The sequence below is a fragment of the Drosophila nasuta genome, chromosome 2L, assembly GCF_023558535.2.
Source record: "Drosophila nasuta strain 15112-1781.00 chromosome 2L, ASM2355853v1, whole genome shotgun sequence".
Taxonomy (NCBI): Eukaryota; Metazoa; Arthropoda; class Insecta; order Diptera; family Drosophilidae; genus Drosophila; species Drosophila nasuta.
The window spans coordinates 20,812,129-20,831,751 of record NC_083455.1 but is presented as its reverse complement, the minus strand read 5'-3'; the positions used below and the strand labels follow the sequence as shown (position 1 = coordinate 20,831,751).

The window sequence follows — 19,623 nt, the reverse complement described above, 5'->3', positions numbered from 1 at the left end:
GCAATGGCAGCAACAAAAACAACTACTGGCAAACCAACAACTAACCGACCGCCAGTCGCACGCTGTGGACAGCACAGACAGAGGTGGACAGATGGGACAGGCAGACGGACTGACAGACAGTCGGAACGTGCATACGTACGACGAGTTATTGTCAGTTAGAGAGCTACCTGTTTACCGACTGCTTACTGTTTTCGAGGGTAGACGGAGCAACTCACGGCTCACGGGTTGCCAGATTGCATTTAGCCACTGAACGAGTGCTGCTTCGCTTCATTTCCACTGTGTCGACGTTGGAGTAACTCGGTTGGCCGTTTGCTACTGGAGCTGGGGCTGTTCCAAGAACTATTAGGGTGGGACTTGTGTAATAAGAGTGATATCTAAAAAAAATAATTAGATATGTTTGTATGCAAATTGTCATAGTAATGCGTCTTATTGGGTTGTGGATGCTCTGTGCAATCAGAAGCATACATACATATATGATCCATATGATTTTTGGCTGTAAATTATTCTCGCAGTAAATGAAATAAATATTTGAAATCTTTTCAACTACATATTTGGTAATTTTTATTCAGGCTAATTTATAAATTATATTATAAATGCGTATAAAGGAATTTTTCATTATAATCGATTGTTACCAACAGATTTACAATAGTATTGTATTACATTTAACCCTACCTCTTCTACCTGTTCGCACGTGAGATTATATTATCCGACAGTCTGGCAACCTTGTCTCCCGCACATGCACAGGCATAACAACAAAGGTATGCGGCTGAGATTTAAGAAGTGGAAGAAAAAAGCAGTCAGGGTCTTTGTGCGCTGCCACTGCAATCACTGTAGTGCAAAAGAGAGGGAGTTACCTTTAGACGAAGTAATGATCGTCACAACCTGATGATGATGTTGGTGCGCTTAGCGATAACAACGATGACGTAGAGGACCATGATGATGATGATGCCACCAACTGTTTGGAAAAGTGGCAAAGAAAATCGAGCAAAGCAAAAGAAGAAGCAAAACGAAAAGGAAATAATACAAAGAAAGGCTCAGGTTGACGAAAACAGTAATAAGAGATAATTAAGGTGGATGGCATGCCCAGCGCACAGTGGAACGAAATTATTATTACTGTTTGCTGTTTGTTGTTGCTCTGCTGTGGTGTGCATCCAAAGAAAAAAACAAGCAGCAGCCCAAGGTAGAACTAGTAGTAGATGCAGTGGTAGCAGTTGAGGCAAACAACAACAAAAGCAAGCACAGGTGGTGGGGGGCAGAGAATAAAAAGAAGAGGAATAAGAAAAAACAGTAGCAGTCTCATAGGGCGAGCGAATTGTTATGCTAGTCGTTGACTTCTTACTGCCGATGCGTTGAACGACTACCGACTACCGAGTGCAGACTACCGAACCAAAGGCTGGTCGGCAACTGCCGAGTGCCGATTGCCTTGTGCATATTTTGCAGCTCTTTACGATCTGAAAGAAATTACTCAAAATTTGTGTAAGACATGTGGCCCACAAGCCAAAGCCGTAGAGTCCGGACAAGTTCATTGATCGCATTTAAAATGCTGCCAGAGGTATGAAATCTCGTCAGGTAGGAGAAGGCTTAGGCGGAGACGTTGGGTAAGCGAGTCTAATTAATGATTGTTTGATGCATTTCAGTGTTCTCGAGCTGTCAGCAATAGAATTTCAATGCATTTGTCAATTGTTGTTCTTGGTAGATTCTTTATTTAATAATTAAAGCTCTTATTTAGTGTTTTTTATTTCAATTTGTCATTTCCACTGATAACTTACATAACATAAAATGGCTGTCACTGAGTATATACTATACATTCTATATATTGTTTGTGTATATATTTTTGGTTTCGTGTATACATATATATTATAAGTATTATATAAACGAACCAGCACACTCATTGATTTTCGGAAATTTCTATTTAAAATATATCAAATATATCATATACTCATATTTAACAAAAAACTCAAGCTATAAATTGCACACACTGATCCAAAAAAAGACCATATATTGCATATATGACAAAGTAACTACTGGATTGTGAAATATTTTCGTATGTGTATTTGTGTGTATGTTCTATCCATAAAGCATTTTCCATATTATTGTTATGTGTTGTTTTTTTTCTAAATATCAGACAGACGACGATCGACTTATTCAAAAAAACTCAACCTATCAAAAACTAAGCTTAGCTACAATGTGTTTTCATCGTGTTTTACATATAAAAAAGCTATACATACATATATCATCATAATAATAATTGTGTCTAACTAATAAACCTCATTATACCGCACATCTTTTTCTTTTATTTCTTCCAATAAGGACGAAAACCGTTTGCAATCGAACTAAATATTTAAACCGATTTTGAAACAGCCCATACATAAGTACAATGTATAATAACTAGTTTTATGATTTCTGAAGTTCTATTACTCGTACTATTTTCTAAGATTTAAACCTCCTTTAGTCATTTTTTTGCGGGTTGCTTTTGAAATTGGTCATGAGCTTTTTGACATCTATGCGAAAGTTATATCTTTTCTATTTCTTTTGTAAATATTCCCACTGTGATGCTTCTACAGTTTTCACACGTTTTAGAGACAATAATTTGGTCTGATGCTTGGTATTACGACTATATATGTAAATACTATATGCTACATGTAAGTGTTTATGTGTGTGTGTGTATAACAAGACAACCTCACTAAACATAAGTATGTATATAAGCTATAATATATAACAAGAATACACACCAAAAGTTCTATTCATAATTTGTTTTTAAGGGCTATTCAAAATAGTTTTTGTTTTTATATATATTTAAACCCGATTCGACTGGCAATCTAAATTCCTTGTCTTAGTTGCTATAAAAAACACTGGACTATTTTCTATGTATCTCCTTCGACTTCTATCTAGAATTCACTATTGTTTGCTGTGGTTGTTGTGGTTTGCTTAAGAGCTAGTTGATAGTACCTAGTACCCGTACTAATGTCCCAATCAGAGAATTTAAGCTTCCGGGAATTCATCTAATCCATGAAGTAGCTAAAACTGCGACGCTTGCGTCGGCTACTTAAAGCCGATCTGGAGCGTGTTTTTAACCTTAGTTACCCGGACTTGATCCACCGATCTATGGAGTATTCCAGTGCAGATATCCAACTGAAAGATTCAATATATTATTTACAGGAAAATGCGACTTTCACTGATTTATTTTGTGTCTTACCGCTTTTTATCCATTTCACTTTCGGTGCAGAAATAATAATGACGCAATTTGGCCTCGGGTGGTATGATCTCGAAAGAGTTCTTCTTGCCGGACGCATTGGCGGACATAGAGGCCACTTTATAGCCATGCAAGCAGGCCATGCCTAGCCAAAATAAATTCAGACAACAATAACAAACATTGTAATTAATTAGCCACACGCGTTCGATCTATCATTGTATGTATATCAGGTGACTCACCGAATGCACTTTTGCTATTTGCATCTTGATAAAAATAGAGACAGGCATCCTTAAGTACACAATAGCGTTTCGACCAACCGCACCACCTTGAGCCCAATTTCAGCAAATGACCAAAACAATCCGGCCGCAAAATGCTACCCGGACTTTGGTACAAACAGCGAGCGCTACGAGGGAAAGAGATGTGAGAGATTGTTTAACATTATAATTTTTGTCGACCAGTTTCTCCAAAATCCATGCCCCTACCTCTTGTCTAGCCACTGATTGTCCTGATTCGCCGCCTGACGCAACAGGTTCAACCATCTGTTGGCCAACTCCTCGGAATCAGCGGCAACATACATCGGTATTCCTTCACCAGAATCCACCTTGAAGGCATGCGGCTTACCGATGTCAAGTGGACACAAGTCCACCGTGTGCTTGGCCATTATCATTGCACCAACCGGCTGTGAGTCCTAGATATATTAAGAGGCAGTAAAAAATGGCATGTAATCAGAACTATTGCATTTTCTAACAATATAAAACATGTTCTAACCGAAACTAACTATTTAAAAATAAAAACAATCATATATTTTTATGAAACTGATTTCTTTAGCTTAAAGCTTTCACTTCCTTGACGATAAATAGCCTATATAGTTATCATGTAGTAACTTTTCATTTTTCATAAACTAGTTTATGTAATTTTAACTTTCTAGACGTTCATTAAGAATCACTTATGCGCAGCTTAATTATTTATGTACATCTAACTAGTTTTACTTCGTTCAATGATCATCATCCATTCATCACTGATCTAATCGACAATTGACAAGCTAATTGGGTTAGTAGCGAACTAGTTCAGCTAAGCTAATTGAAGAACCAGTTCAATTAATCAAATTCAACTTACATCCTCCGTTTTGTAGTAGTAGAGACAATTATCCGGCCGCAACGAAAACCAGCGACGCACCCATTTCTTGGTATTGGGCGCACCCTTGGCCTGTCCACTCTGACGCCACAGATAACCACTGAAGATGGGTTCACTGGGTGGCTCCAGCTGCTCGTGCATGAGCACACCAATGGTGCGAGCCACCTGTAGCTCGAGTTTCTCGCAGCCATCGTGAGCAATCTTGACCACCTCGGTGTGATGCTTGTCCAGCACTTGAACGCCATTCACCGATATGATAATATCGCCAACCTCTAAGCCAGAGCTCTCCGCTGGCGTTTCGGGTTCGATGGCAGCCACCACAACCGGCTTGGAGCCGTGAATGCGAAATCCGAACTCACCCGAATCGCTTTTAACCACAACCGTTTTGTCGACGCCTGCGTAAGAGAGAGAGAGAGAGATTAAATAAATTGTGAGTGCTCATAAATGAATATGTATAGTGTAGGTATATGAATGAATGGGTGATTATAATGTCAGCATGATTTGTGCGGTTTTATTTCCGGACACATTACCGTGCGTGCCATTGCTGAGCGTGGATATGACGAAACTTTCACGTGCCCACACCAGTAGCATTAACTTTAACACCTCTTCGAGTTTGCGACGCACCGATTCCGGCGCCGAATTCGACGATATTAATTCTACAATTCCAGAGAAATAATTTATATCTTCGCAGAGTATTGGACGTTTTGTTTACCCACCAATCATTTGGCCTCTAGAATTGTGTAAATAATTATTTCAAATCGGACAACTTGCGTCTCTTTTGGCACTTAGCACACACAGAGTTTTGATTTTAAACCGGGAGATCTCGAGGTGCTGCCCTCCGTCGCGTCGGCACACAACAAAGTACGCACCGCAACTACGACTATTTTCGATAACACACACAAAAAACTATTCTCCCCTCTCACATGCTTGTTTCTATATGTATTTATATTTTGTTTTTTGTGTGCCAAGTGCCGGTCATGAAAAGCCAAGAGAAGCAGCAGACCGAACGACCGACCGACCCACTATCAAAGCTCTCTCTCTCAGCAATTTTACGTGCACGTTGTGCCAAATATAGCAACTGAAACAGGGTGCCTCCCCTTGGGGTTCCACTTACGGAAGTTGTTGTGCTTCTGCCGATGGTACATTTCGAGGGTGCATCGTCGTTGTACCAACCGATGTAGTATCACCTGGTACTTGGCATGGAAACCCTTCTCCGACTCCGTCGATGCACGGCGTTCTCGTGAACGATCTGGCAAAAATTAAAGAATTTAATAATAAGAAATGTTTTTATGTGATGATTAGTTTTATAAGCTCACCAAAGCACTGATGATCGAGTTGTGTCCACAAATCATCGTCCGTTAAACGCGTATAGCGCCCGGCATCGTAATGACCCTTGTAGATGATGTGCTGACTCTGTTCAGTGTTAATGTCAGGCAACACGCAGGGACTGGAGCCGGCGGGGCGTAGAATGGGCGTGTTGGGCAAACTAGGAGCTCGACCACGTTCCTCGCTCTAAAATGGAATTTTCATTTAATGAATAAATTAAAATTTGGAATTTTCATCCTAAGTTCCTTGTCTTACCTTGGCTCTAATGTTCTCTTGCCTGTTTTTATAGTGTCGTCCTCGCTCGCCATGGTAACGCTCCTCGGAACGAAAGCGTTTATCCATCTTCTTATATAGCCGTTGTGTGGTCTTAGTGGTCACCGGGGAATCGGCAAAGTCCGAGGGTGGCTTCACAATGTCCGCTTCTTGTTCGATGTACGGAATCGACTCTACAGAATCGCCAGCTAGTTCGCTGACTGTATTATTATGTGTCTTGCCCTCCATCTCCTTGCCACAGTGGAGACAATGACCCTGATCTGCACTTGCGGCGTTGCCATCTGCCTCGCTGTAGAACACAGAGTCCGAGCCGGGGGAAACGGAGCGTAGGGACTCAATTGATTTAGCCTTTAGCTGACCAGCCTCCGAGGCGGATTTAATAGCCGGCACAGAGGCAGCAGCTGCTGGCATTTTGGGCGACAACAAAGCTGTGGGCGTGGCACAGCTGTGGGGTTTTCGTAGCACAGGAGGCGCCACCTGTTCCTGCTGCAACGTGGCAGTTCCTGTCGAAGAAGCCGAGGTTGTGGTTGTTGTCGCAGCTGAGGCTGTTGCGGCAGCTGTTGCTGTACCCGTAGCTGCTGTGGTTACTCTTGGACTCATGGTGCTGGTCATGCTGCCATCCAACAGCAACTCGGTGTCGCCACTGGCGCTGCTCAGACCATAAATGGTGGGCGTGGCACGCGCACGTCGTGCAGCCGCTGCAGCCAGCACATCTTCCCGGGAGCTCTTGCGCAACTGTCGTCGTATCTTGGGACGGAATCGCTTCATCTTGCTGGGACTGCCGCCATCGATGCTTAAGCCAGCGCTGTGCTGCTCCGGTGATTGAAGCTTGACGGCACTTGATGTGGGTTTCTTAACAGGACTCGTGAGCGCTCGCATGTTCTCCTTCTCAATATCCAGTTTCATGCTGGTCTTGCGCCGCTTGCGCTCATCCTCCTGCCGCTGACGTCGAGCCTTGCAATTGGGTGCCACACGCTGCTCCTCGTCTTCGTCGTCATGCGGACTCTCGTAGTAACCGGAGGAGGAGTAACGAACTTCGCTGCGCTCATCCTCTGATATGGACTCCGGCTTGGGTTTCTGCTGTGGCGCTGCCTCTGCAGCACTGACCTTCATCTGGCCAGAGGTAGAGCTGCTCACAGTCTGCGGTTGGCACTCGCGGGCAGGAGATTTGATGGCCTGCCCCGAGATCTGACAGCTACCCGAGGAAGTGGTACTGCTGATGGAGTGCGAAGGCGATTTCCTTGCCAGCTCGGCCAACGAGCCCATGGGGGACTTGAGTTGATTCGCTTTGAGTGGGAGTTTCTCCTGTTTCTCCTTCTCATCGTGCTGCAGCAGATCCTCGCGCATGGAGTAAAGTGAACTTGCGCTCTCGAAGGAAGATCCCGCATGTGTTTTCTCCAGCTGCGAACTCTGTGTGGACACTGTGAAATGAAGAGTTGTAGAAAATAAAAAAGTTCTTTAGTGGTTGGAACAGTTTGGAGGTTTCGACTAGACAGCTAAAGCAGAGCGGGCAAGGCGTTCGTCAAGCAACAACAACAAACACTATATGTGGAGAGAGAGTGAGAGAGAGAGAGAGAAGTAGCAAATAGAGAGCAACAGAGAGATTGAGTAGGATGTGTTGATGAGCTAATGGCATAAGGCTAAAGTCTAGAGTATCTAGTGATCTAAGCATGAGGAGACTGAGTATGATTGGTGAACTGACACACTGACTGACCCACACTGCATTGGTGCTTGGTGGGGGATTTGTTTTGTTTTTTTTGGTTTTGAGACATAACACGGGACACGCACACAACATTCATGGATGTAACACACAATAGTTGAGATTGAGAGATGGTCCCCAAACCTGGCACTTGTGTGGTCGACGATGAGCTTGTCGTTGTCGGCGGTGTCTTAATACCTGGTGTGCGTTTCGAGTTGTCCGTGCAGGTGGCATACTCATCTGTGTTCGTATTCGTGCTGCACTCCGAAATGTCCGCGCTGCGTGCATAATCTCCGCCGGTAGAAGGTAGGAACGAGGCATCCGAGTGGCTAAGGAAGGAGCAGAAACGTCGATTACTTTACTATCTTGAGTTAAGAATATTTTAGTATTGAGTTCTTGATTTAATAAATTATTCTTAAATAAAGATTTTTAATCATTCATTTACTAATGAACATTTTTGGTTTCTTCTAAAATTAATTTCAATATCAAATTCTTTACCCTGTATGTAATAAGAAAACTGTTGACTTACCGCTGCTTGGGCACGCCAGTGACATACATCAATTGCCGAGCATCTGGCACAGAGCCTCTGGCAACCATGCTGCGCTTGGGCAGCGGCGAGTTGATTGCATCCGGCAGCTGATTGCTTGAGGGGGTGACAGCGATGGCGGGCGTGATGACCGGATGCAGTTGAGCGGCAACTGGCTTCGCTGTGGTGGGCGTGGGTGTCCTTATGATCTTGGGCAGTGTTTGTAGACCATAGGTGGGACTCTAAAGATGAGAAAAGATGATCAATTCAGGAGAATGGCAAACAGGTCTTCTCTCCCCACTTACCTGTTCCTCAAAGTCCAGAGCATCTGTGTCCACAGAGCTGCGTTGCTGATGCTGCAACAGTAGATTCTTACGCTTCGACGACGGAGTCAACAGCAGATTGGAGCTGTAGGAACCATCGGAGATATCGCGTTGCTCCGCCGTCAGCACAGTCACCTGCGACTCGTTCCAAATGCCATCGGAGTGATCGCGTGTATTGTCGTTGGCCAGCGAGTCTGAGGATGGATAAGTTGAGACATTGGCCAGCAGCAGCTCTTCCCGACAAGGACTAGCCGGCGTCGAGGGCAACCGCAAGCCAGGAGCTGTCAATGCAGCATAATCATCGTCCAGGCTCACCGAACGCTTGCGGAACTGCGCCCGCTTGTCGAGTACTTGATCTGGCAGTGGTTCCAACTTGCAGCCACATGGAGTTATATTCTCATAGAGCGGCTCATCATCATCGCCCTGCTCCAGCTCCATGACTGGTTCGTGCTGTGACTGTGACTGCGAATGCGATTGCGAGTGCGTTGCCTGCTCATCGTGCTCTTCGTCCTCGTCCTCCTCTTCCTCGTCATCGTCGTCAGCGTCCTCGTCGTCGTCGCTGGGCTCAAGCTCAACTTTTCTAGCCTCATGCTCGACTGGCAGAGGCTGCTTCAGCTTGGGCAGTGTCAGCGCAGCCGCTTGGGCCAATCTCTGTTGCTGCATCTTGCGCATCGCTATCTCGGCCTTGTGCTGCTTGCGATGCTTCAGCTGTTGCTTGGGACTCGGCTTGGGCGACACATGCGGCTTGAAATCTATAAAGATCTCCTGCTCATCCCGTGGCGACGGCTCGTCCGCAAAGCAGCTGACCTTATCGCGACGCCTGAATGATGTGCGCGGCCCAAAGCCATCGATGAGTTTCTCTGTCTGCCCATAAACCGGCATCGATTGACGGCGCAGATCATCGCGTCGAAAGGGAGAATCGTCCATCGGCAACATGGACATGCGGCGATTCTGAGCAGCCGCTGCCACCGCTTGATCCATGCATACCTCCGAGCTGTAGCTCTCAGTTTCATGGGCTCGCACATCCTCCTCCTCCTCGTCGTCGTAGTAATCTTCAACGACATCCTCATCGTTCTTGCAAAAGTCGCTGGGCGGTGGCAATAGATGTGGCCGCGTAAAATCCAATGGCACACTGTCCGTCATTAGCTCAGCGCACTCGGTGATGTGCTTGCACACATCGTGACTGTGCAGCGCATCCGGACGACGTGGCAAACTGTTGGAGAAGTAATCGGTTTCGGTGCGAGCATGCGAGGTGCAAGCTCGCCTCGGCAAGCTGTTGCTCTCGTAGTCGAAGCTCTCGTTCAACGCCATTGCAGCGGCATTCACATTCACATACTCCACATTCTGTTCGCCGCGAGTGCGATTCAAGTGCTCCATGCCCAGGCCATAGCTGTGCGCATCCAACAGCGGTGGCGGTGGCTTGTAATACATGATGTTGTTTTGGGCATCCGAGAGGGTTTGCAGCGGTGTCACGTCCTGTGACTGCGTGCGATAGATCAGCTCATGCGGATAGCCAGATCTGAAATTTTGAAATTAATATGAATATTAAGTATACGTAGTATGCATATTGAGAATTAATTTGATTGATTGATTGATTTTTTATGAATCAAACAAATTAGTTAATTATATATGATGTTATGATAAACAACTTATTACAATTATTAAAAAATATTCTCACATTTCTAATAAAGAAACATTATTATTAAGTATACGCAGGCTTAAACAATAATTTAATTCTATTATTTTCGATAATAGTTTAATAAAATTGCCTACAAAAATAATAATTAATATGCATACACAGGAAAAGCGAATTTGTCAAAGCTAATATTAAGTATACGCATACATTATATACGCAATTTTTAAAACAGATTTATAATAATAAAAGTAAAAACATGCCTCAATAAAAAAAATAATATGAAAACTAAAATTTCTGATTTATGAAATATACAAATAAAATATAGAAGCTATTGTTTAGATCTAAAAGTAGGCAATTTTATAGCCATGACATTCCATCAATAAAAAGCTATTTTTCTAAAACAATAGTTAATTATGAGTAAGAAATCCTAGCTTACCCCTGCGGATAGTGCTGATGCTGCAAGTCCTTGCCGTTGGGTATTTCCGACAGACTCTTCGTTAGCTTCTTGCCATTCTGCAGACCATTGGTTTGTGCCCCTTGCGACATAACCTTGATGCGATGTGGTGCACGAGGACTCAGAGCTAGCATCTGTGAGTTGGAGAGTCCCTCACGACGAGCGGCAACATCTGTTTGGGTGGCTTGTGTCTTCATCGCATTGCGGAACTTCTTCTCCACGATAAGCACCTCGGGACTTGGCGGTGGCAACGTCAATGGCAGAGCTTGCGGTATGATCAGACCCAACATGTTCTCTGCGAATTAAAGACAGTTGAGGTGAGAGTAAAGGGGTGACTAGGAAATTAGCTCACCTGGCAACTGCTGATGCAGATGAATGGGATGATGCTGACAGGTCTGCAGTTGGACAGGAGCTGGCACCCAAGTCTTGGGCAACGTGGAGCTCTGTTGTGGCTGCCCTGCTTGCTGTTGCGCATGCTGTGGATGCTGCTGATGTGGCAGCATTGGTTGCAGTGTCTCGTACATGGAGCCTGTGGTAATGATGGGCTTTTTGCCACCAATGAGACGCTCCTGACTGCGAGCGCTTTTCAAGCGTCCCGATGATCGGAATCCCGCGTTGACAGTGTCGAAGCTTGTGAGCGTGTGGGATCTCGCAAAGCTCACATGCTTGGTTCTGTGGAAGAGAGTGTAGAATGGAAAGAAGTGTGAATATTAAAAGATGATTGATATATGAAATTGCTTGGGTTAAAGAGGAATTAGACTTTATAGATGGTTTTCTGTATTTAGATTTATGTTATAAACAATTTTTACTCTGATAAACTGGAATATAATTATTTAATACCTGATATAACAATAATACCTGATATGAATTATTGTCTATATATTTATTAGCCATTTGTATATTTACTTTAACGTGAACCTTTTTTTAAGATTTGAGATAAGATTCCTTAATTGTTTTTTGTTCTTAATTAATTTCTTATAATTCCCCCATTTTATATATTTTTCTTTTCAATTTATTATTTTATAATTTAATTTATTTCTTGTTAACTTAGTTACATGAATATTAATTTGCTACTCCTTTCTACAGCTTTTGTCAAATTGTCTAAGCTGACTCTGGATTAATGACTCGTCTGAGTATACTCGGAGTATTCATAATTAAAACTCACCTGGGATTGCCAGCCTGATGCTGTTGGTATTGCTGCTGTGTGGTTGGCATTGTGGCGTAAGTGGGGCAGTGGTAAGAGCTGTGGAACAGACCATAAAACAAAGGCTATTAATAAGGATTCCTGAAAGTGTTTGCTCACTTAATCTGTGGACTAAAACTATAACATTGCTCTCTGTGGTTCGAGACACGTGCAGACACATAGCATAAAATATGCATATATATGTATATATAGTATATGTATATATTAAATAATTTGATTAGCGCACTCTTAATTAATAATTCATTTTAAGATTAATTTAGATGTTCGGATTTAATTTCATGTTTTAAAATTTCAATTTCCAGATTAATTTTAGGTTTAAGTTTAAAGTTAATAGTTAAACGTTTACGGTTTTAGTTTTGTTTTAATATCACTTTACATACCAAACATTTACATTAGCGATTTGATTGGTGTGTGATGTTGGTGGTGTAGGATGTGGTGGTGGAGCGCGAAGCTCGACATAATAATTCCGTAGCAATATATCCTGGTAAAAGGATTCAAGTGGTGCTGTACAACAAGTTGCCCTTTTTTACACATTTCATATCACATTTCATTATGTTCATTATTATTTGTGATTATTCATTTTTGGTTGCAATTTCGTAATTTCAGTTTTTGGTTTTAGGTTTAATTTTTAGTTGTTTTACAGAGAGAGAAAGACGGGGGGAAGGTGAATGAATAACGAAAAGTATAGGAAAATATTTTTACAGCATTCTTTGACTTTTTTGGATTGGAATTTAGAATTACGTGGTAGATTGTATTTTTTATTGCAGTGTATATTACAGAGAAGCGAAAGCGTTTAGGCACAATAAAATTGCAATTGTTGTTGTTCGAGTGGCAAGCATAGCAAGCAGTTAAAGTACGAAATGTGTAGAGTTCAATAGAGATAGAGTGAGAGCAAGAGAAAGAGCGAGCGACAGAGACAGATACAGAGACAGAGAGACTACGGATAGTGCGACAGTCAAAGTTAAGCATGATCTCTAGCGACAGTTTAGCATAGCACATAGTTTTGCATTTTTGTACAATTTGATGGGATTTGTTTACGGGATTGTGTGGAAAGCAGAAAGTAGAATTTGTATTTGACTCGTACCTCGATTCCAGTTGATAATCGTTGCTGGCGTTGTTGTTAACCTGCGCCTGCTGACCAATCCAGGTGTAACGACCACCCAAATCCGGTTCCGTCGATTTGGAGCCGGTGCTTAGGATCGATGCCGGTTGACGGCGAAAATAGGAACTATCCAATTCGTGTGTGTCCGTATAGTTATTCTGATAGCTGCAAAAAGTGATGACAATGTGTGTAAGTTTCAAAAGAGAACTTAGTAACAAATTAAACCTCTCACCGTGGATACTTTTCGAAGGGCGCATAAGCAGCCAAGTTCTCGTCGGAGGGCACTCGACGTCCCACGCAGCCGCCGAGAAAGCTGCTCCCTTGTGTTTGTCCTCGCCGAGAGAGGCAGCCAAAGAATCGTTCGCGACGTGGACGTTGCTCAATGCTATGCAACTGGCGATCGGTAAGGCAGTACTGTACAAAAAAATAAAAAGAATATGCAATTTAGAAATTGAGTAATTAAATTATTTACAATTCTCTCACCTGTTCCCTTATATCGCCGCGTGAGTAGACTGAGGTGCGAGGCTGCAGTTCGGTGGAGAGCGTATGACGCAGGCGACGACGACCCGTGTGCTCATCCTCAGAGTCGTAGCTGCGATCCATGTGGCTGGAATGGGTGGCCTGATAAGGATTACAAAACGTTTGAAATCAAAGCCACCAAAAATCAAATTAAAAACTTGAAGCGCAAAACAAACATGAAACATTTGTGTGGATATTTTTAGCAAATTTTGTGCGACAACTTTTAATTTAATAAGTTTTGCGGGGCGTATGCGTAACTTTTTAAAAGGTCTCTGGGGCTCAAAGAAATTTAACAAATTATATGCAAATTAAACGTACTAAATGTATATAAAGTTAATATGACAAGTCTAGAAAGGAAATGTATCTAATTGAAGGTAAATAAAATAAATGAAAATTATATCTAATAAAAGATTGAAAAGTATGTAAATATGCCAAATTTAAATAAAAATTAAGCCGAGTAGAAATAAAATAAACAAAAGATACTTTTGTTGGTTAGATATGATAAATTTAGATACGAATTTAATACAATTGAAATCAAATATAGTTATCGAAAGTATTTTAAAACAATCAAAAATATATTTAGTAAATTAAATTTAAAAAAAAAAAAAAACCAACATCGAGTATATAAATAAAATGAAAAGAATGTAAAATATAAAATGAATAAATAGACAAATTAATTACAGGAATGTGTAAAAAGTTATTAAGTTTATATAAATTAAATAAAGAGGATGAATTAAATATATATAAAACATAAAAATAAATGAAAACATGTCTAAAGCCAGATAGAAACAAGTAAAATAATAGTAATAGTAATAAAAAGAACTTTAATTTTGAATAGTTCAAAAGTATAACACCATTAATAGTTAATTAGTAACAAAAAAAAATGAAAATAAATGTGCACACAGTGCGTATGAAAATGAAGTGTAATGCTTTCGGATTGCGTAATTAGTCATGGTGATTGCAGCTATTTATTTTAGTTAGTCAATGCGCTAGTTAATTTCGTCCATTAATCTCGCATAATGTCAGGAGGTTGAAGTGAAATTGCTTTTAGGCCAACCTTCGAGGAGACTCCGATGTTGCCCAATGAGACAGCATGATGTAGACCTGCAAATGAATTGTTTAGTTTGTTTTGTAGTTGTCTCGTTTGGCTTGTTCTCTTAGTTGTAGACAAATGATTCAGAACATACACACTAACACACACACATACACAATTACTGTACTTTGCATGTGTTATGCTAAGTGTGTGTGCTGTTTGGCTGTCTTTGAACTGTCATGTTTGTGACAGGGCCACACACAGTTCGCACAGTTCTCAGTGTGTGCTCTATGAATTCTCTGTTCTCAGTTCACCGTCAGTTCAGTGACTCTCAAGGACTTACCAGAGCCTGTGTTGGAGCCTGTTGTTGTTGCTGTTGCTGTTGCTGTGCCACGCAAGGCGATATCCATGTTGTCCCAAAAATAAACACACACACTGCCAAACACGCACACACACACGCGCCACACACACCTTTGCTCGAATTGTGCTTTCTGCTGACGCTATATATAAACTTCGTTGTCGTTGTTGTTGTTGCTGTTGTTGTTCTTTGCTGCTGCTGTCAATTGTTTGAATTTCACTTTGTGTTTGCTTCGAGCTGCCTTTGCTGCTTCTGCTGCTGCTGATGCTGCATCATCATCAGTGTAGTCATCATTATTGTGCTTATCCCTTCAATATGTATAATTAAAACTTAATTTCTACAAGTTGCCTTTCGTTGTTCTTGTGCATTCGCTTTGTGCCTTTCCACTTTCCTCTCCTTCGCTTCTCCCTCGGTGCCCTTGCTTTACTTAACTTGAGTTGCGTTTGGTATACCAATCTCTGGACTTATGCAAGGCACCCAGCAATCGATATTCGCACTGCCCAAAAAAAAAAATGAAAGGAAAAAAAACACAGCGAAATGAAAACGCACTGTATAAAATTGTAAAGTTGACGTTGACGTTGCTCAAATGTTTCGTTTTTTATCCATGCCAGTTTAGCAGTTGGTTAATGTGTTTATAATTGTATTTCGAATTTAAGCAAAGTTTTGTGTGCTGGCTGAAAATTACTTTATAGCCTGCCTCTCCAGCCTGTGTGAGTGTGTGTGTGTGTGTGTGCGTTGCTGCTGCGTGTCTCCGATTTTTTTTTTGCTTTTGGTCAGCTTTTGCTCTACGATTTCGCGAACACGCTCCGTGCGCCGTGGCGTTGATGCTGGAACTGAGGCTGTGTAACGGCAGCTGCTGCTAATGCTGATGCTTGAAGCTGGCTTTGCAACATGCGGTCACATAGCGACGCATCCATTCCATATGATATAAAACCGTTGCCAGGATGCTGTAGAGAGAGAGAGAGCAAACCAGAGAGCGAGAGTGCGCAATGCGTGACGCGCTCCTGGAAGCAAAAGGCAAACATAAAACAGATGTTTTGTGTGACCAGCCAAAAGCGCAACAATGAACTGTGAAAGACGCCTGGAAGCAGGCAACAGAGCGCCAGCATTTGCATGTGCGTTTGCGCATGTTAAGCGTACAATTACATCTCTGCCGGCACAGCAGCTGCTCTTCTTCCTCCTCTCAGGCACACTCTGTTGGCACACTCACGTCGCTTGGTTGCTACTGTGTCAACAAAACGAACCCACACACAACGAGCGACACCGTTGGCCAGGACAACACGACACGAGCCTGCAGGGCAGCGACTGATGAGTTGGTCTCCCTTTCACACCGCACCTCAGTGTTCAGCCAAATTTAACGACAATGCGGCGCGAAGTTGACTTTGCCATGCGGCTGTTTTCACGCGGCCTCTGTTAGGGAGCTGGCTGACTTTAGAAGCAACCCCCGAAACAGCAACACTTCATTTCAAGGCAACCATCAACGCGCGTCTTATGCTCTTTCCCTTAGGCTTAATTCCACGTTTAGTTATCGTATTAAAAATATAATTAAAGGCAGCAGCATTTTTTTTTCTGGTATTTCATTGCATACTTTTGGGCAGTAGCTTAAAATGAGCAACAGTTTTGTAGAAAAGTATTTGCTGTCCAATAACACAATTATAAGTATTTAAATGCAATTATAAAAAGCTAATTTTATGCTTATTAAACATTTTTAATTAATTTTGCTCATTATCACAGTGTCAATCAAATTTAATTGAATTTTAATAGAAGTTAAAAAAAGTTAATATTGCAATTAAAAGTAATTTTAATTGCATACGATTTATTTATCTATTCTTTTGTAATTTGTTCTAAAATGATTGAATTTATAAGAGTAATATCATATGTGGAGCAAATCATTTCATGAATTTTGTTAAAGGAATTATATAACAAAATAAAAAAAAAGTTGAATATCATTCTATAAAATAGCAAATTATTTTCCATAATTCCATAAATTATTATATTAACTGATATTTATATTTCAGTTAATCGAGAATAATATCTTAATGAGATCGAACAATTTCTAAGATAAAAGAAACCATTTCGAATAAAGTTTAAAATGAGATTCAATATTAGTTTAAAAATATGTCTGCTTTGCAGCAAAACTTAATTGAAAACAACATCTAATGAGTTCGCTAAATTTATGAGTTAGTGAAACTATGCGAAATGAAATTCTCAAATATTTATGCGATGCTTTAAATGCTGTTGAAAACCTGACATATGTTGCATATCAAATTAAGCGAACTTTGCAAACTTTTGTTTGAGGGAGGAAGGTTCAAAGATCTTAACAAATGTCACAATTCATGACTTGTTGCGAGGACTCGCGATGGCTTAACTTTCTAACACAATATATACACAACAATCGTAGTTATTGTTGGATCTGTTTGTTCAGTTGCCGCATACATACAAACAGCACTCACACACACACATCTATATATATGTATATAGTAGTTGCACATACATATAATTGGGTATATAAATAGTCGTTGGCTGTGTTTAGTACGGTCGTAAGACATTTATATAGACTTTGGCAGGCAGCACAAATTGTCTTATGCATTTTAGGCTGGCTTTAGGGCTTCCCGCTTCTCGCTGTGTCTGTGCTTGTGTTAGTGTGCGTGTCTGTGTGTGTTTGCTGCTTACATGGCAAATATTCGAAGCTTAACTGTGCTTTGTGCTCGAGTCAATATCAGGCAAATATTAAGCATACGCACAGTAGTGCGCCAGCATAATGCATGAAAAATTGAGCATGTCATTGACGCCGTTCTGTTGTTGTTGTTGCTTCTTCCATCCCAGCAGACTGCTGCTCCAGTTGTTATCGTTGTTGTCGTAGTTTGCTGCTTGCTGCTTGCTGCTCTTTGTTCAACTGTTTGCAGTCTAGGCACGTCTCATAATGGCGCCTCGGGTGATATGTACTCTGGTACATATTATAAAACGTGGCTTCATTCTGACATCAGAAGCATCAGAAGCTCAGCAAAGTTTTTAATTCGCACCGGTATTAGAAGGGGCTTCTGTGCGAGCGTGTGTGTGTGTGTTTGTGAGTTTTGGTGACACAAATTGACGCTTTATGTTAATGCCATTAATTAATAAATGAAATATGACATCGTTGGTCTCAAATGTTGAACTTTTCGGCCAAGAGTTTATTAATTTTTAGCACGTAATAAATGAAAGTTTATTGCGGTCCATTGAAATCCCGCCCCACCATCATCCAAATCCTTTCATCCATGCTGTGGTTAATGCTGTGGTTAACCCTAAGTCTATTTCTGTCCATGTGTGCGTGGGTAGGAAAAGGTTTTCAATTACAATTTGCATTGTCGTTTATTTGCATTTTGCGTTTTATTAACATTTATCACTAAACTACTAATGATAAGGAGTTACAAAGTTCATATTAAAGTATTTTCGAATTTATGAGTTACAAATTTTGTATTTTGTATTTTGCTTTTACTACTTTTCAATTTTCCATATCTAATAGATGTTCATCTCATTGCAAAATTCATTTAGCTACAATTGTATCTTAAGTTAAATAGTTTGCGACAAATTGAAATAGTATTTTTCGTAATTAAACATTTTTTTGTTTTGTTTTGTTTAGATTAGGGCATTTAGATATGCATGATTTGTGGTTGTGTTTGAGTGAGAAGAGTGTGAGTGTGTGCGTGTGTGTGTTCATGTTTGTAAGCTTAACACAATTTATGCCTAATTTATGCAAAACTTTTCAGCGAACACGCCACACAGTGAAAATAGTTGCAGTTATTGAAATTGTTTACAGATTTTGTTAGACAGTTTTGTACGTGTTTGTTTCTCAAACGCAGAAAGAATTTATGGCTAATTAGATTTTATGAGCCGAACTGAACGCAACGCAACGCAACTGAGCTGAGCTGAGTTTGCTTTCGAGTGTCGAGTTTATTTTATGTTTATGAGTTTGATGATGTTCATGTTTATGAGCTTCACATAGTTAATTTTGCATTTTTATTGCAGATTATGGCAGTTAGTTGCTCAAGGCAATCGCATTCCTTATCTCGTTATTTCTTATGCCTCCCCCCAGATAACTGAATCCTTGCAGAGAGTTTATGTTCGATAAATAAATAATGTGTTTTGAATAATATTATTGTGTTTCTAGCACCTCGACAATGCCAAATAATTGACCACATACGAACATACATTATCGAATGAAATAAATAGTTATTAAATTGCAATTTACGAGAAAATTTGCCTGATAATTGAATCTCTGCTCTGCTCTGCAAGGATAATTGCGCATCGACCTTGCCGATCCTAAGTCTAGAATTTTATAAAATGGCTTTTCGTTTTAATGAGTTATAATTATTCATTAATTTAATGAATTTATTACTTAATAATTTATTTAAATATAATTGAAATTTATGCTTTATTGATTTTCGGTTGAATTTGCAATTCAACAAGTTTTTTTTTTTTTTTTTTTAATTTCATTGTTAAACCGTATCGCATAGTTCGATTTTGCACATATGTCCCACGTAATTATTATTTTTGAGTTTTCCAACCAATTTATTATTATTAATATTACTTATTTATGCACATTGTGCAATTGCGGTTGGTTCATTGTTTTATGGCCAAATGGTTTGTAAATACGATTCAGAAAATTCTTGTGTTGTTTTTTTTATTGTTATTTTGCTATTGCTGCCAAATGTTGTTTAAAATACGCACTCAATATATTCGATTATAATTACTGAAGTGTTTTTTTGTATTCTTGTTTGTATTAAAATAAGGCTCAATCCCACAACGAATGGTATATTGGCAGAAAGTGTTGTTCCTATTACATCGAATTCGCTTGTGTATGTTA

At 40.6% G+C, this 19,623-nt stretch overlaps 1 protein-coding gene across 6 annotated transcripts; it reads right to left on the bottom strand.

The window, feature by feature from the left end:
- Nucleotides 1-1,690: 1,690 nt before the first annotated feature.
- Nucleotides 1,691-15,589, bottom strand: LOC132795150 (uncharacterized). Of its 6 annotated transcripts, XM_060805685.1 has the most exons (21): nucleotides 15,466-15,589; nucleotides 14,766-15,276; nucleotides 14,447-14,493; nucleotides 13,354-13,491; nucleotides 13,103-13,284; nucleotides 12,853-13,035; nucleotides 12,149-12,289; nucleotides 11,730-11,807; nucleotides 10,917-11,236; nucleotides 10,547-10,859; nucleotides 8,457-9,993; nucleotides 8,155-8,393; nucleotides 7,770-7,954; nucleotides 5,909-7,347; nucleotides 5,644-5,839; nucleotides 5,442-5,576; nucleotides 4,310-4,722; nucleotides 3,676-3,881; nucleotides 3,433-3,596; nucleotides 3,197-3,338; nucleotides 1,691-3,132 (listed from the first exon to the last, which is right to left on the bottom strand). In XM_060805685.1, the coding sequence occupies exons 2-21, from the start codon at nucleotides 14,830-14,832 to the stop codon at nucleotides 3,081-3,083; spliced, it is 6,177 nt and encodes a 2,058-aa protein (XP_060661668.1). In that variant the 5' UTR covers nucleotides 14,833-15,276; nucleotides 15,466-15,589; the 3' UTR covers nucleotides 1,691-3,080. The 6 variants fall into 6 exon arrangements, with proteins under 6 accessions (XP_060661668.1, XP_060661660.1, XP_060661677.1 ...); XM_060805677.1 differs by having other exon boundaries at nucleotides 14,766-15,589; XM_060805694.1 differs by having other exon boundaries at nucleotides 7,824-7,954; nucleotides 14,766-15,589.
- Nucleotides 15,590-19,623: the final 4,034 nt, after the last annotated feature.